Below are 17,580 nucleotides of genomic sequence, written 5' to 3'. Positions count from 1 at the left end.
CGCACAGCTGCGGTGCTGTGCGCTACCTTAGTCTGAAGACAGGATGTCTTCTGCTGCCGATTTCACCGGACCTCTTCGTCTCTTCTGGCTCTGTAAGGGGGACGGCGGCGCGGCTCCGGTGACCCATCCAGGCTGAACCTGTGATCGTCCCTCTGGAGCTAATGTCCAGTAGCCTAAGAAACCCGATCCACTCTGCACTCAGGTGAGTCCGTTTCTTCTCCCCTTAGTCCCACGATGCAGTGAGCCTGTTGCCAGCAGGACTCACTGAAAATAAAAAAACCTAAACTAAACTTTTATTCTAAGCAGCTCAGGAGAGCCACCTAGATTGCACCCTTCTCGGCCGGGCACAAAAATCTAACTGAGGCTTGGAGGAGGGTCATAGGGGGAGGAGCCAGTGCACACCACCTGATCCTTAAGCTTTTATTTTGTGCCCTGTCTCCTGCGGAGCCGCTATTCCCCCATGGTCCTTACGGAGTCCCAGCATCCACTAGGACGTCAGAGAAAAGTAAATGGACTGGGAAATTTGGTCTGGGCCATTTTGTACTGAACGGAAGGGATATACAGATATAGATATATAGATATATTTCTCTATCGTTCTAGTGGATGCTGGGGTTCCTGAAAGGACCATGGGGAATAGCGGCTCCGCAGGAGACAGGGCACAAAAGTAAAGCTTTCCGATCAGGTGGTGTGCACTGGCTCCTCCCCCCATGACCCCCCCCAAGCCAGTTAGATTTTTGTGCCCGGCCGAGAAGGGTGCAATCTAGGTGGCTCTCCTAAAGAGCTGCTTAGAAAAGTTTAGCTTAGGTTTTTTATTTTACAGTGAGTCCTGCTGGCAACAGGATCACTGCAACGAGGGACTTAGGGGAGAAGAAGTGAACTCACCTGCGTGCAGGATGGATTGGCTTCTTGGCTACTGGACATCAGCTCCAGAGGGACGATCACAGGTACAGCCTGGATGGTCACCGGAGCCTTGCCGCCGGCCCCCTTGCAGATGCCGAAGTAAGAAGAGGTCCAGAATCGGCGGCAGAAGACTCCTCAGTCTTCTAAAGGTAGCGCACAGCACTGCAGCTGTGCGCCATTTTCCTCTCAGCACACTTCACACGGCAGTCACTGAGGGTGCAGGGCGCTGGGAGGGGGGCGCCCTGGGAGGCAAATGAATACCTATTTTGGCTAAAAATACCTCACATATAGCCTCCGGAGGCTATATGGAGATATTTAACCCCTGCCAGAATCCGTTAAGAGCGGGAGACGAGGCCGCCGAAAAAGGGGCGGGGCCTATCTCCTCAGCACACAGCGCCATTTTCCCTCACAGAAAGGCTGGAGGGAAGGCTCCCAGGCTCTCCCCTGCACTGCACTACAGAAACAGGGTTAAAACAGAGAGGGGGGGCACTAATTTGGCGTTAGAAATATATAAAAAAGATGCTATAAGGGAAAACACTTATATAAGGTTGTCCCTATATAATTATAGCGTTTTTGGTGTGTGCTGGTAAACTCTCCCTCTGTCTCTCCAAAGGGCTAGTGGGTCCTGTCCTCTATCAGAGCATTCCCTGTGTGTGTGCTGTCTCGGTACGTGTGTGTCGACATGTATGAGGACGATGTTGGTGAGGAGGCGGAGCAATTGCCTGTAATGGTGATGTCACTCTCTAGGGAGTCGACACCGGAATGGATGGCTTATTTAGGGAATTACGTGATAATGTCAACACGCTGCAAGGTCGGTTGACGACATGAGACGGCCGACAAACAATTAGTACCGGTCCAGACGTCTCAAAAACACCGTCAGGGGTTTTAAAACGCCCGTTTACTTTAGTCGGTCGACACAGACACAGACAGGGACACTGAATCCAGTGTCGACGGTGAATAAACAAACGTATTCCTTATTAGGGCCACACGTTAAAGGCAATGAAGGAGGTGTTACATATTTCTGATACTACAAGTACCACAAAAGAGGGTATTATGTGGGATGTGAAAAAACTACCGTAGTTTTTCCTGAATCAGATAAATTAAATAAAGTGTGTGATGATGCGTGGGTTCCCCCCGATAGAAAATTATGGGCGGTATACCCTTTCCCGCCAGAAGTTAGGGCGCGTTGGGAAACACCCCTTAGGGTGGATAAGGCGCTCACACGCTTATCAAAACAAGTGGCGGTACCGTCTATAGATAGGGCCGTCCTCAAGGACCAGCTGACAGGAGGCTGGAAAATATCATAAAAAGTATATACACACATACTGGTGTTATACTGCGACCAGCGATCGCCTCAGCCTGGATGTGCAGAGCTGGGGTGGCTTGGTCGGATTCCCTGACTAAAAATATTGATACCCTTGACAGGGACAGTATTTTATTGACTATAGAGCATTTAAAGGATGCATTTCTATATATGCGAGATGCACAGAGGGATATTTGCACTCTGGCATCAAGAGTAAATGCGATGTCCATATCTGCCAGAAGATGTTATGGACACGACAGTGGTCAGGTGATGCAGATTCCAAACGGCACAAAGGTGTATTGCCGTATAAAGGAAGAGGAGTTATTTGGGGTCGGTCCATCGGACCTGGTGGCCACGGCAACTGCTGGAAAATCCGCCGTTTTTACCCTAAGTCACATCTCTGCAGAAAAAGACACCGTCTTTTCAGCCTCAGTCCTTTCGTCCCTATAAGATCATATCTGCCCAGGGATAGAGGAAAGGGAAGAAGACTGCAGCAGGCAGCCCATTCCCAGGAACAGAAGCGTTCCACCGCTTCTGACAAGTTCTCAGCATGGCGCTGAGACCGTACAGGACCCCTGGATCCTACAAGTAGTATCCCAGGGGTACAGATTGGAATGTCGAGACGTTTCCCCTTCGCAGGCTCCTGAAGTCTGTTTTACCAAGGTCTCCCTCCGACAAGGAGGCAGTATGGGAAAAAATTCACAAGCTGTATTCCCAGCAGGTGATAATTAAATTACCCCTCCTACTACAAGAAAAGGGGTATTATTCCACACTATATTGTGGTACTGAAGCCAGAAGGCTAGGTGAGACTTATTCTAAAAAAATTTTTGAACACTTACAAAGGTTCAAATCAAGATGGAGTCACTCAGAGCAGTGATAACGAACCAGGAAGAAGGGGACTATATAGTGTCCCGGGACATCAGGGATGCTTACCTCTATGTCCCAAATTTGCCCTTCTCACTAAGGGTACCTCAGGTTCGTGGTGCAGAACTGTCACTATCAGTTTCAGACGCTGCCGTTTGGATTGTCCACGGCACCCCGGGTCTTTACCAAGGTAATGGCCGAAATGATGATTCTTCTTCGAAGAAAAGGCGTCTTAATTATCCCTTACTTGGACGATCTCCTGATAAGGGCATAGTCCAGGGAACAGTTGGAGGTCGGAGTAGCACTATCTCGGATACTGCTACAACAGCACGGGTGGATTCTAAATATTCCAAAATCGCAGCTGATCCCGACGACACGTCTGCTGTGCCTAGGGATGATTCTGGACACAGTCCAGAAAAAGGTGTTTCTCCCGGAAGAGAAAGCCAGGGAGTTATCCGAGCTAGTCAGGAACCTCCTAAAAACAGTGCATCATTGCACAAGGGTCCTGGTAAAAATGGTGGCTTCCTACGAAGCAATTCCATTCGGCAGATTTCACGCAAGAACTTTTCAGTGGGATCTGCTGGACAAATGGTCCGGATCGCATCTTCAGATGCATCAGCGGATAACCCTATATCCAAGGACAAGGGTGTCTCTCCTGTGGTGGTTATAGAGTGCTCATCTTCTAGAGGGCCGCAGATTCGGCATTCAGGATTGGATGCTGGTGACCACGGAGCCCAGCCCGAGAGGCTGGGGAGCAGTCACACAAGGAAAAAATTTCCGGGGAGTGTGATCAAGTCTGGAGACTTTTCTCCACATAAATATACTGGAGCTAAGGGTAAATTTATAATGCTCTAAGCTTAGCAAGACCTCTGCTTCAAGGTCAGCCGGTATTGATCCAGTGGGAAAAACATCACGGCAGTCGCCCACGTAAACAGACAGGGCGACACAAGAAGCAGAAGGGCAATGGCAAAAACTGCAAGGACTTTTCGCTGGGCGAAAAATCATGTGATAGCACTGTCAGCAGTGTTTCATCCCGGGAATGGAAACTGGGAAGCAGACTTCCTCAGCAGGCACGACCTCCACCCGGGAGAGTGGAAACTTCATCGGGAAGTTTTTTCCACATGATTGTAAACCGTTGGGAAATACCAAAGGTGGACATGATGGCGTCCCGTCTGAACAAAAAACGGGACAGGTATTGCGCCAGGTCAAGAGACCCTCAGGCAATAGCTGTGGACGTTCTGGTAACACCGTGGGTGTACCAGTCGGTGTATGTGTTCCCTCCTCTGCTTCTCATACCTAAGGTGCTGAGAATTATAAGACGTAGAGGAGTAAGAACTATACTCATGGCTCCGGATTGGCCAAGAAGGACTTGGTACCCGGAACTTCAAGAGATGCTTACAGAGGTCTTATGGCTTCTGCCGCTAAGAAGGGACTTGCTTCAGCAAGTACCATGTCTGTTCCAAGACTTACCGCAGCTGCGTTTGTCGGCATGGCGGTGGAAAGCCGGATCCTAAGGGAAAAAGGCATTCCGGAAGAGGTCATTCCTACCCTGGTCAAAGCCAGAAAGGAGGTGACCGCACAACATTATCACCACATGTGGCGAAAATATGTTGCGTGGTGTGAGGCCAGGAAGGCCCCACAAAGAAATTTCAACTCGGTCGTTTCCTGCATTTCCTGCAAACAGGAGTGTCTATGGGCCTCAAATTGGGGTCCATTAAGGTTCAAATTTCGGCCCTGTCGATTTTCTTCCAGAAAGAATTGGCTTCAGTTCCTGAAGTCCAGAAGTTTGTCAAGGGAGTATTGCATATACAACCCCCTTTTGTGCCTCCAGTGGCACTGTGGGATCTCAACGTAGTTCTGGGATTCCTCAAATCACATTGGTTTAAAACCAGTCAAATCTGTGGATTTGAAGCATCTCACATGAAAAGTGACCATGCTCTTGGCCCTGGCCTGGACCAGGCGAGTGTCAAATTGGTGGTTTTTTCTCAAAAAAAAGCCCATATCTGTTTGTCCATTCGGACAGGGCAGAGCTGCGGACTCGTCCCCAGTTCTCTCCCTAAGGTGGTGTCAGTGTTTCACCTGAACCAGCTTATTGTGGTGCCTTGCACCTACTAGGGACTTGGAGGACTCCAAGTTGCTAGATGTTGTCAGGGCCCTGAAAATATGTTCCAGGACGGCTGGAGTCAGGAAAACTGACTTGCTGTTATCCTGTATGCACCCAACAAACTGGGTGCTCTTGCTTCTAAGCAGACTATTGCTAGTTGGATGTGTAATACAATTCAGCTTGCACATTCTGTGGCAGGCCTGCCACAGCCAAAATATGTAAATGCCCATTCCACAAGGAAGGTGGGCTCATCTTGGGCGGCTGCCCGAGGGGTCTCGGCTTTACAACCTTGCCGAGCAGCTACTTGGTCAGGGGCAAACACGTTTGCTAAATTCTACAAATTTGATACCCTGGCTAAGGAGGACCTGGAGTTCTCTCATTCGGTGCTGCAGAGTCATCCGCACTCTCCCGCCCGTTTGGGAGCTTTGGTATAATCCCCATGGTCCTTTCAGGAACCCCAGCATCCACTAGGACGATAGAGAAAATAAGAATTTACTTACCGATAATTCTATTTCTCGGAGTCCGTAGTGGATGCTGGGCGCCCATCCCAAGTGCGGATTATCTGCAATACTTGTACATAGTTACAAAAATCGGGTTATTATTGTTGTGAGCCATCTTTTCAGAGGCTCCGCTGTTATCATACTGTTAACTAGGTTTAGATCACAAGTTGTACGGTGTGATTGGTGTGGCTGGTATGAGTCTTACCCGGGATTCAAAATTCCTCCCTTATTGTGTACGCTCGTCCGGGCACAGTACCTAACTGGCTTGGGGGGGGGTCATGGGGGGAGGAGCCAGTGCACACCACCTGATCGGAAAGCTTTACTTTTGTGCCCTGTCTCCTGCGGAGCCGCTATTCCCTATGGTCCTTTCAGGAACCCCAGCATCCACTACGGACTCCGAGAAATAGAATTATCGGTAAGTAAATTCTTATTATCTCCCCATGATGAATTGGTGGCACTCAATCGGGTCTTGTAGCAGCGGAGGAACAAAGAGACTGAGGTTCTGACGAAAGTTTAATATAACTAAAAGGTAAAAACACAGCTAAGAGCTCAGTCTCTCTTTGTTCCGCCGCTGCTGCAAGACCTGATTGAGTGTCGCCAATTTATCACGGATATATATGCCAGGAAGGCACAAGGGCAAGTACTTAGGAAGCATTGAGGTCCGGTAAAATAATTCCTGTGTCCTCGTATAAGAAAACAAGCGGCACTCACCAGACTTCGTTCAAAAATTATTTGTATTAGTGCACAGCAAAACATCAAAGTTTACAGCATGTAGTGCTGTAAACTTTGATTTATTGCTATGCACTATTACAAATATTTTTTGAAAAACGAAGTCCGGTGAGCGCCACTTGTTTTTCTTATACAAGGACACAGGACTACTCCGTGTGTGTGTGTGTGTGTGTGTGTGTGTGTGTATATATTATTTTTTTCTTAAACGAGGACACAGGAATACTCTTACTGTATAATAATCTTCTAAAGAGGACACCGCCAGCAGCTGTGACACAAAGTGAGTGCCGAATAGTATACATAGTTATTACATATATAGGTCTGATAGAACTGTGTTAAATTTAAAACATACGAAAACAAGTAAGAGCACCAGATGGCTAAAGGGAATGGCAGCTCCACATAATGATAGCAAATTAAAATGTTGCGTACGTATAGTTTATACAGTCACACACGTATTGCTAGAATACTTGGATGTATGACGAGTAGAATGACAGACACACAACTATGTAAGTTCCCGCAGAACCCGCCGTCCCGGAGACAGTTACACAACAACTGCGGCTGCCACTGCCAGCACAGGTAACATTAGGCCGGGTGACAAGGAGGTGGGCACTGTGTGACACGCTGACATCAGTGCAGTGAGCACAAAGGCGCCCCCGCCAGGCACAAGGCAGGACGCATGGCCGCAGCTATAGAACACGTGGGCGCTCAGTACACCAGACTTAACGCCACCGTCTTCTGGCCTGCTGCCAATCAGCGGCTGCCGGTAGCTCCCATAGAAAGCAGAGGGGAGGGGCTTTCAAAGCGTCATCCCGACACTGATTGGTTGGGAGCCGCGAGTCTGGAATCCACGTGTTTGAGAAGAACTCCCCCTACAGAGGCGGCCTCACGTGTTGTGCCGCCCGGGAGCCCTCCTTCATTATGTAATAGCTACGTCACGAAGCAGGCCGGCCAATCAGGAGCCGAGTTGGCCAGAACGTAAACAGTGTCTGCACATGGCTAGGGCGCCGGGTCCATGTGAGAGCAGTACGTAGTGCGGGAGGAGAGCCGGCAGAGAGCGGCTACGGCAGGAACGTAGGTCAACCCAGTCCCGCACCCAGCCCTGGTCACATCCATGCACTACACTGACGGCACCATTGAGATCAGCCCGCTGCTGCCAGGCATGCTGGGACAGTAGCCGGAGAGCAGTCACACACACCCGGCGCACAGTGTCCCCGCAGTGCCGCAACCCTCCAACCAACACATACTTCCCAACGTAATACCAGCCATTATATGTGCTCACCTGCGCTGCTCTCCATGGTGCGGGACTGGCCGTGTGCTCGGTGCTGTTGCTGCGGTGTGCTCCTCTCTCCCTGCGGCGTCCTCCTCCTTCCCCTCCTGTCCTCAGCTGCTCATTCCGCCGACAGAGTAGCCCCGGTGGGTGCCCTGCATGCCCGGCTTTCTCCTAGCTGCCTTGGCGTCCATACACTCCTGTGCGGGCAGTGGGCAGGTGTATGCAGCGCTGTGTACCCCACTGCCCCGGCCGCTATCTGCCCCCTGCCCTGGTCTCCAGCTTCCTCCTATACCAGCGCAGCTGCTACTGCTGCAGCCGTCCTCCTGTATGACAGGCGCAGCCTCCCCCAGCCAGGGGCGGATCTCTGCCCTGTGTCACCCAGCACTGCCGCCCCCCTGTCCCCGCAGCTGCCACCCCCGCCTCCTGGCTGCCACTTACACCCAGCACTGCAGGTGCCAGCTTCCTCCTGCTCATCACAGGCCGCTGTCCTTCCTACAGAGCCGCCTATTTACATACAGTGAAATAGACCATCTTCCCCCATCGCCACTGTTTTCGCATTACTATTCAATTCTCATTGTAAGACGTACTTCTGTGCACTGTAATAATCAGGGCTGTGGTATAGAAGAGATACAGTTATTAGAAAGACACCATATGGTCGACAGGTATAAAAATAAAAAGGTAGTACAAAAGGTCGACAAGTTTTCTCTGACGTCCTAAGTGGATGCTGGGACTCCGTAAGGACCATGGGGAATAGCGGCTCCGCAGGAGACTGGGCACAACTATAAAGAAAGCTTTAGGTCTAACTGGTGTGCACTGGCTCCTCCCACTATGACCCTCCTCCAGACTTCAGTTAGAATCTTGTGCCCGGCTGAGCTGGATGCACACTAGGGGCTCTCCTGAGCTCCTAGAAAAGAAAGTATATGTTAGGTTTTTTATTTTCAGTTAGATCTGCTGGCAACAGACTCACTGCTACGAGGGACTAAGGGGAGAAGAAGCGAACCTACCTGACTGGAGATAGTTTGGGCTTCTTAGGCTACTGGACACCATTAGCTCCAGAGGGATCGAACACAGGACCCGACCTCGATCGTTCGGTCCCGGAGCCGCGCCGCCGTCCCCCTTACAGAGCCAGAAGCATGAAGATGGTCCTGGAAATCGGCGGCAGAAGACTTCGGTCTTCAACAAGGTAGCGCACAGCACTGCAGCTGTGCGCCATTGCTCCTCATGCACACCTCACACTCCGGTCACTGATGGGTGCAGGGCGCTGGGGGGGGGGCGCCCAGAGCAGCAATATTAAGACCTTGGCTGGCAAAACATCACAATATATAGTCCCAGAGGCTATATATGTGATAAATACCCCTGCCAGAATCCATGAAAAAAGCGGGAGAAAAGTCAGCCGAAAAAGCGGCGGGGCTATCTCCCTCAGCACACTGGCGCCATTTTTCCCTCAGCTCCGCTGGAAGGATCGCTCCCTGGATCTCCCCTGCAGTTTCAAGCACAAAAGGGTAAAAAAGAGAGGGGGGGCACTAAATTTAGGCGCAGCAAATATATAATATAAGCAGCTATAAGGGAAAACACTCAATTATAGTGTAAATCCCTGTGTTATATAGCGCTCTGGTGTGTGCTGGCATACTCTCTCTCTGTCTCCCCAAAGGGCTTTGTGGGGTCCTGTCCTCTGTCAGAGCATTCCCTGTGTGTGTGCGGTGTGTCGGTACGGCTGTGTCGACATGTTTGATGAGGAGGCTTATGTGGAGGCGGAGCAGATGCCGATAAATGTGATGTCACCCCCTGCGGGGTCGACACCTGAGTGGATGGTTCTGTGGAAGGAATTACGCGACAGTGTCGACTCCTTGCATAAAAGGTTTGACGACATACCAAATATGGGACAGCCGGCTTCTCAGCCTGTACCTGCCCAGGCGTCTCAAAAGCCATCAGGGGCTCTAAAACGCCCGCTACCTCAGATGGCAGACACAGATGTCGACACGGATACTGACTCCAGTGTCGACGACGATGAGACAAATGTAACTTCCTATAGGGCCACACGTTATATGATTGAGGCAATGAAAAATGGGTATTATGTTTGGAGAGAAAAAACTACCAGTAGTTTTTCCTCCATCTGAGGAATTAAATGAAGTGTGTGAAGAAGCGTGGGCTTCCCCCGATAAGAAACTGGTAATTTCTAAAAGGTTACTAATGGCGTACCCTTTCCCGCCAGAGGATAGGTCACGTTGGGAAACATCCCCTAGGGTGGATAAAGCACTCACACGCTTGTCAAAGAAGGTGGCACTACCGTCTCCGGATACGGCCGCCCTAAAGGAACCTGCTGATAGAAAGCAGGAGGCTATCCTGAAGTCTGTATATACGCACACAGGTATTATACTGAGACCAGCTATTGCTTCAGCATGGATGTGCAGTGCGGCAGCGGCGTGGTCAGATTCCCTGTCGGAAAAATAAGAATTTACTTACCGATAATTCTATTTCTCGTAGTCCGTAGTGGATGCTGGGGACTCCGTAAGGACCATGGGGAATAGCGGCTCCGCAGGAGACAGGGCACAAAAGTAAAAGCTTTAGGATCAGGTGGTGTGCACTGGCTCCTCCCCCTATGACCCTCCTCCAAGCCTCAGTTAGGATACTGTGCCCGGACGAGCGTACACAATAAGGAAGGATCTTGAATCCCGGGTAAGACTCATACCAGCCACACCAATCACACTGTACAACCTGTGATCTGAACCCAGTTAACAGCATGATAACAGCGGAGCCTCTGAAAAGATGGCTCACAACAATAATAACCCGATTTTTGTAACAATAACTATGTACAAGTATTGCAGACAATCCGCACTTGGGATGGGCGCCCAGCATCCACTACGCACTACGAGAAATAGAATTATCGGTAAGTAAATTCTTATTTTCTCTGACGTCCTAAGTGGATGCTGGGGACTCCGTAAGGACCATGGGGATTATACCAAAGCTCCCAAACGGGCGGGAGAGTGCGGATGACTCTGCAACACCGAATGAGAGAACTCCAGGTCCTCCTCAGCCAGGGTATCAAATTTGTAGAATTTTGCAAACGTGTTTGCCCCTGACCAAGTAGCAGCTCGGCAAAGTTGTAAAGCCGAGACCCCTTGGGCAGTCGCCCAAGATGAGCCCACCTTCCTTGTGGAATGGGCAATTACAGATTTTGGCTGTGGCAGGCCTGCCACAGAATGTGCAAGCTGAATTGTACTACAAATCCAACGAGCAATCGTCTGCTTAGAAGCAGGAGCACCCAGTTTGTTGGGTGCATACAGGATAAACAGCGAGTCAGTTTTCCTGACTCTAGCCGTCCTGGAAACATATATTTTCAGGGCCCTGACAACATCTAGCAACTTGGAGTCCTCCAAGTCCCTATTAGCCGCAGGTACCACAATAGGCTGGTTCAGGTGAAACGCTGACACCACCTTAGAGAAAAACTGGGGACGAGTCCGCAGTTCTGCCCTGTCCGAATGGAAAAAGAGATATGGGCTTTTGTGAGACAAAGCCGCCAATTCTGACACTCGCCTGGCCGAGGCCAGGGCCAACCGCATGGTCACTTTCCATGTGAGATATTTCCAATCCACAGATTTGAGCGGTTCAAACCAATGTGATTTGAGGAATCCCAGAACTACGTTGAGATCCCACGGTGCCACTGGAGGCACAAAAGGGGGTTGTATATGCAGTACTCCCTTGACAAACGTCTGGACTTCAGGAACTGAAGCCAATTCTTTCTGGAAGAAAAACGACAGGGCCGAAATTTGAACCTTAATGGACCCCAATTTTAGGCCCATAGACACTCCTGTTTGCAGGAAATGCAGGAATCGACCGAGTTGAAATTTCTTCGTGGGGGCCTTCCTGGCCTCACACCACGCAACATATTTTCGCCACCTGTGGTGATAATGTTGTGCGGTCACCTCCTTCCTGGCTTTGACCAGGGTAGGGATGACCTCTTCCGGAATGCCTTTTTCCCTTAGGATCCGGCGTTCAACCGCCATGCCGTCAAACGCAGCCGCGGTAAGTCTTGGAACAGACATGGTACTTGCTGAAGCAAATCCCTTCTTAGCGGCAGAGGCCATGGGTCCTCTGTGAGCATCTCTTGAAGTTCCGGGTACCAAGTCCTTCTTGGCCAATCCGGAGCCACGAGTATAGTTCTTACTCCTCTACGTCTTATAATTCTCAGTACCTTGGGTATGAGAAGCAGAGGAGGGAACACATACACCGACTGGTACACCCACGGTACCTGGGTTGCTGCCCAGGGCGCCCCCCCCAGCGCCCTGCACCCTCAGTGACCGTTGGTGTGAAGTGTGCTGAGAGCAATGGCGCACAGCTGCCGTGCTGTGCGCTACCTTAAGAAGACTGGGAAGTCTTCAGCTGCCGATTTCTGGACCTCTTCTCTCTTCAGCATCTGCAAGGGGGTCGGCGGCGCGGCTCCGGTGACCCATCCAGGCTGTACCTGTGATCGTCCCTCTGGAGCTAGTGTCCAGTAGCCTAAGAAGCCAATCCATCCTGCACGCAGGTGAGTTCACTTCTCCCCTAAGTCCCGCGTTGCAGTGAGCCTGTTGCCAGCAGGACTCACTGAAAATAAAAAACCTAACAAAACTTTTACTCTAAGCAGCTCTTTAGGAGAGCTACCTAGATTGCACCCTTCTCGGCCGGGCACAAAAACCTAACTGAGGCTTGGAGGAGGGTCATAGGGGGAGGAGCCAGTGCACACCACCTGATCCTAAAGCTTTTACTTTTGTGCCCTGTCTCCTGCGGAGCCGCTATTCCCCATGGTCCTTACGGAGTCCCCAGCATCCACTTAGGACGTCAGAGAAATATTGATACCCTAGACAGGGACACTATATTGCTAACCGTAGAGCATATTAAAGACGCAGTCTTATACATGAGATGCACAGAGGGATAATTGCCGACTGGCATCTAAAATAAGTGCAATGTCCATTTCTGCCAGGAGAGGGTTATGGACTCGGCAGTGGACAGGTGATGCAGATTCTAAAAGGCACATGGAAGTTTTGCCTTATAAGGGTGAGGAGTTGTTCGGGGATGGTCTCTCGGACCTCGTTTCCACAGCAACAGCTGGGAAGTCTACATTTTTACCCCATGTTCCCTCACAGCCAAAGAAAGCACCGTATTATCATGTACAGTCCTTTCGGCCCAATAAGGGCAAGCGGGTTAAAGGTGCGTCCTTTCTGTCTAGAGGTAGAGGGAAAAAGCTGCAGCATACAGCCAGTTCCCAGGAGCAAAAGTCCTCCCCCGCTTCCTCTAAGTCCACCGCATGACGCTGGGGCTCCACAGGCGGAGCCAGGTACGGTGGGGGCCCGTCTCAAAAACTTCAGCAATCAGTGGGCTCGCTCACGGGTGGATCCCTGGATCCTTCAAGTAGTATCTCAGGGGTACAAGCTGGAATTCGAGACGTCTCCCCCCCGCCGTTTCCTCAAATCTGCCTTACCAACAACTCCCTCAGGCAGGGAGGCAGTGTTAGAGGCAATTCACAAGCTGTATTCCCAGCAGGTGATAGTCAAAGTGCCCCTACTTCAACAAGGACGGGGTTACTATTCCACAATGTTTGTGGTACCGAAACCGGACGGTTCGGTGAGACCCATTTTAAATTTGAAATCCTTGAACACATATATAAAAAAATTCAAGTTCAAGATGGAATCACTCAGGGCGGTTATTGCAAGCCTGGACGAAGGGGATTACATGGTATCACTGGACATCAAGGATGCTTACCTGCATGTCCCCATTTACCATCCTCACCAGGAGTACCTCAGATTTGTGGTACAGGATTGTCATTACCAATTTCAGACGTTGCCGTTTGGTCTATCCACGGCTCCGAGGGTATTTACCAAGGTAATGGCCGAAATGATGATACTCCTTCGAAAGAAGGGAGTTTTAATTATCCCGTACTTGGACGATCTCCTGATAAAGGCGAGGTCCAGGGAGCAGTTGTTGGTCAGGGTAGCACTATCTCAGGAGGTGCTACAACAGCACGGCTGGATTCTAAATATTCCAAAGTCACAGCTGGTCCCTACGACACGTCTACTGTTCCTGGGGATGGTTCTGGACACAGAACAGAAAAAAGTGTTTCTCCCGGAGGAGAAGTCTAAGGAGCTGTCATCTCTAGTCAGAGGCCTCCTAAAACCAAAACAGGTGTCGGTGCATCACTGCACGCGGATCCTGGGAAAGATGGTAGCTTCCTACGAAGCAATTCCATTCGGCAGGTTCCATGCAAGAACTTTTCAGTGGGACCTGATGGACAAGTGGTCCGGATCGCATCTTCAGATGCATCGGCTGATAATCCTGTCTTCGAGGACCAGGGTGTCTCTGCTGTGGTGGCTGCAAAGTGCTCATCTTCAAGAGGGCCGCAGATTCGGCATACAGGACTGGGTCCTGGTGACCACGGATGCCAGCCTTCGGGGCTGGGGGGCAGTCACACAGGGAAGAAACTTCCAAGGACTATGGTCAAGTCAGGAGACTTCCTTACACATAAATATTCTAGAACTAAGGGCCATTTACAATGCCCTAAGTCAGGCAAAACCCCTGCTTCAAAACCAGCCGGTACTGATCCAGTCAGACAACATCACGGCAGTCGCCCATGTAAACCGACAGGGCGGCACAAGAAGCAGGACGGCGATGGCAGAAGCCACAAGGATTCTCCGATGGGCGGAAAATCACGTGTTAGCACTGTCAGCAGTGTTCATTCCGGGAGTGGACAACTGGGAAACAGACTTCCTCAGCAGACACGACCTCCATCCGGGAGAGTGGGGACTTCATCCGGAAGTCTTTCAACTGATTGTAAACCGTTGGGAAAAGCCACAGGTGAACATGATGGCGTCCCGCCTAAACAAAAAGCTAGAAAGATATTGCGCCAGGTCGAGAGACCCTCAGGCGATAGCTGTGGACGCTCTAGTGACACCGTGGGTGTACCGGTCGGTTTATGTGTTCCCTCCTCTTCCTCTCATACCAAAGGTACTGAGGATAATAAGGAGAAGAGGAGTAAGAACTATACTCATTGTTCCGGATTGGCCAAGAAGAGCTTGGTACCAGAAACTTCAAGAAATGATCTCAGAGGACCCATGGCCTCTGCCGCTCAGACAGGACCTGCTGCAGCAGGGGCCCTGTCTGTTCCAAGACTTACTGCGGCTGCGTTTGACGGCATGGCGGTTGAACACCGGATCCTGAAGGAAAAGGGCATTCCGGAGGAAGTCATTCCTACGCTGATTAAAGCTAGGAAAGAAGTTACCGCAAACCATTATCACCGCATTTGGCGAAAATATGTTGCGTGGTGTGAGGCCAGGAAGGCCCCAACGGAGGAATTTCAGCTGGGCCGTTTTCTGCACTTCCTACAGTCAGGGGTGACTATGGGCCTAAAATTGGGTTCCATTAAGGTCCAGATTTCGGCTCTATCGATTTTCTTCCAGAGAGAAATGGCTTCACTACCTGAAGTTCAGACTTTTGTTAAGGGAGTGCTGCATATTCAGCCCCCTTTTGTGCCTCCAGTGGAACCTTGGGATCTCAACGTGGTGTTGGATTTCCTAAAGTCACATTGGTTTGAGCCACTTAAAACCGTGGAATTGAAATATCTCACGTGGAAAGTGGTCATGTTGTTGGCCTTGGCTTCGGCCAGGCGTGTATCAGAATTGGCGGCTTTGTCATGTAAAACCCTTATCTGATTTTCCATATGGATAGGGCAGAATTGAGGACTCGTTCCCAGTTTCTCCCTAAGGTGGTATCAGCTTTTCATCTGAACCAACCTATCGGGGTACCTGCGGCTACTAAAGACTTGGAGCTTCCAAGTTGTTGGACGTAGTCAGGGCCCTGAAAATCTATGTTTCCAGGACAGCTGGAGTCAGAAAGACTGACTCGCTATTTATCCTGTATGCGCCCAACAAGTTGGGTGCACCTGCTTCAAAGCAGACTATTGCTCGCTGGATCTGTAGTACGATTCAGCTTGCACATTCTGCGGCTGGACTGCCGCATCCTAAATCAGTGAAAGCCCATTCCACGAGGAAGGTGGGCTCTTCTTGGGCGGCTGCCCGAGGGGTCTCGGCTTTACAACTTTGCCGAGCAGCTACTTGGTCGGGGTCAAACACATTTGCTAAATTCTACAAGTTTGACACCCTGGCTGAGGAGGACCTAGAGTTTGCCCATTCGGTGCTGCAGAGTCATCCGCACTCTCCCGCCCGTTTGGGAGCTTTGGTATAATCCCCATGGTCCTTACGGAGTCCCAGCATCCACTTAGGACGTCAGAGAAAATAAGAATTTACTCACCGGTAATTTTATTTCTCGTAGTCCCTAGTGGATGCTGGGCGCCCATCCCAAGTGCGGATTGTCTGCAATACTTGTATATAGTTATTGTTTAACTAAAGGGTTATTGTTGAGCCATCTGTTGAGAGGCTCAGTTGTTGTCATACTGTTAACTGGGTATTGTATCACGAGTTATACGGTGTGATTGGTGTGGCTGGTATGAGTCTTACCCGGGATTCAAAATCCTTCCTTATTGTGTCAGCTCCTCCGGGCACAGTATCCTAACTGAAGTCTGGAGGAGGGTCATAGTGGGAGGATCCAGTGCACACCAGTTAGACCTAAAGCTTTCTTTATATTTGTGCCCAGTCTCCTGCGGAGCCGCTATTCCCCATGGTCCTTACGGAGGCCCAACATCCACTACGGACTACGAGAAATAGAATTACCGGTGAGTAAATTCTTATTTTTTTTATGGTGACATTCAGTATCATAATTTGTGACCCCAATTAGCGGAAACGTACACCCTCGCGGGCTTGCTTCACTTTCCATAGTTGTTATTCCCAGTTGTAGTCCACGTGGATGGTAAAACAGGCATAAGTTGAAAATAATGTCTAAAACCACAGAAAACTTGTGTTGACCATATGTGCGTCGATGATTGCCATGTTGACCTTTTGTACCTGTCGACCTGTTGTACTGTCTACCTTTTGACTCTGCTGACCTAATGTCTGTGAAACATGGTGTCGACCTATTGACTATTTAGACCAGAGCTGGCCAAACCAGTCCTCGAGATCTACCAACAGTTCACATTTTCCAGACCTCCTAGCTGGTGCACAGGTGTAGTCATTACTAATTAAGATGTGCTGCATTCATTCCTAACTGACAATTCTACAGATATCCAGGAGGCCTGGAAAACATGAACTGTTGGTAGATCTCGAGGACCGGTTTGGCCAGCCCTGATTTAGACAGTATGGGGGGTATTGTTTGAAAAGTAAAGTTGGGTGTCTTTTTCTCTAACGTCCTAGTGGATGCTGGGGACTCCGTAAGGACCATGGGGAATAGCGGGCTCAGCAGGAGACTGGGCACTCTAAAGAAAGATTTAGTACTATCTGGTGTGCACTGGCTCCTCCCTCTATGCCCCTCCTCCAGACCTCAGTTAGAATCTGTGCCCGGCCAGAGCTGGGTGCTCCTAGTGGGCTATCCTCCTGAGCTTGCTAGAAAAGAAAGTATTTTGTTAGGTTTTTTATTTTCAGAGAGCTTCTGCTAGCAACAGACTCTCTGCTACGAGGGACTGAGGGGAGAGAAGCAAACCTACTCACGGCAGCTAGGTAGCGCTTCTTAGGCTACTGGACACCATTAGCTCCAGAGGGATCGAACACAGGTACCTAACCTTGATCGTCCTTTCCCGGAGCCGCGCCGCCGTCCCCCTCGCAGAGCCAGAAGAACAGAAGCAGCAGAAGCATGAAGACATCGAAATCGGTGGCTGAAGACTCCTGTCTTCACTTAAGGTAGCGCACTGCAGCTGTGCGCCATTGCTCCCACAGCACACCACACCACACCACACACGGTCACTGTAGGGCGCAGGGGGGGGGCGCCCTGGGCAGCAATTAAGATACCTTTTGGCAAAATTATACATATATACAGTCAGGCACTGTATATATGT

General features: G+C 50.2%; 1 protein-coding gene across 2 annotated transcripts in view; it reads right to left on the bottom strand.

Moving 5' to 3' along the window:
• NR1D2 (nuclear receptor subfamily 1 group D member 2) overlaps positions 1-8,069 on the bottom strand; it is a 68,326-nt gene extending 60,257 nt beyond the window's left edge. Inside the window, exon 1 of one of the 2 annotated variants that reach the window (XR_010177673.1) lies at positions 7,677-8,069. Coding sequence is in view for 1 of the 2 variants with exons in the window: in XM_063922217.1 (XP_063778287.1) it covers positions 7,677-7,692 (16 nt within the window). In the remaining variant the exon portion in view is untranslated. The remainder of the gene's footprint in view (positions 1-7,676) is intronic. The other variant, XM_063922217.1, reaches the window with a different exon arrangement.
• Positions 8,070-17,580: the final 9,511 nt, after the last annotated feature.

The sequence above is a fragment of the Pseudophryne corroboree genome, chromosome 5 (genome assembly GCF_028390025.1).
Source record: "Pseudophryne corroboree isolate aPseCor3 chromosome 5, aPseCor3.hap2, whole genome shotgun sequence".
Lineage (NCBI taxonomy): Eukaryota > Metazoa > Chordata > Amphibia > Anura > Myobatrachidae > Pseudophryne > Pseudophryne corroboree.
The sequence above is the reverse complement of the archived record's forward strand: the minus strand, read 5'-3'. Positions and strand labels throughout refer to the sequence as shown.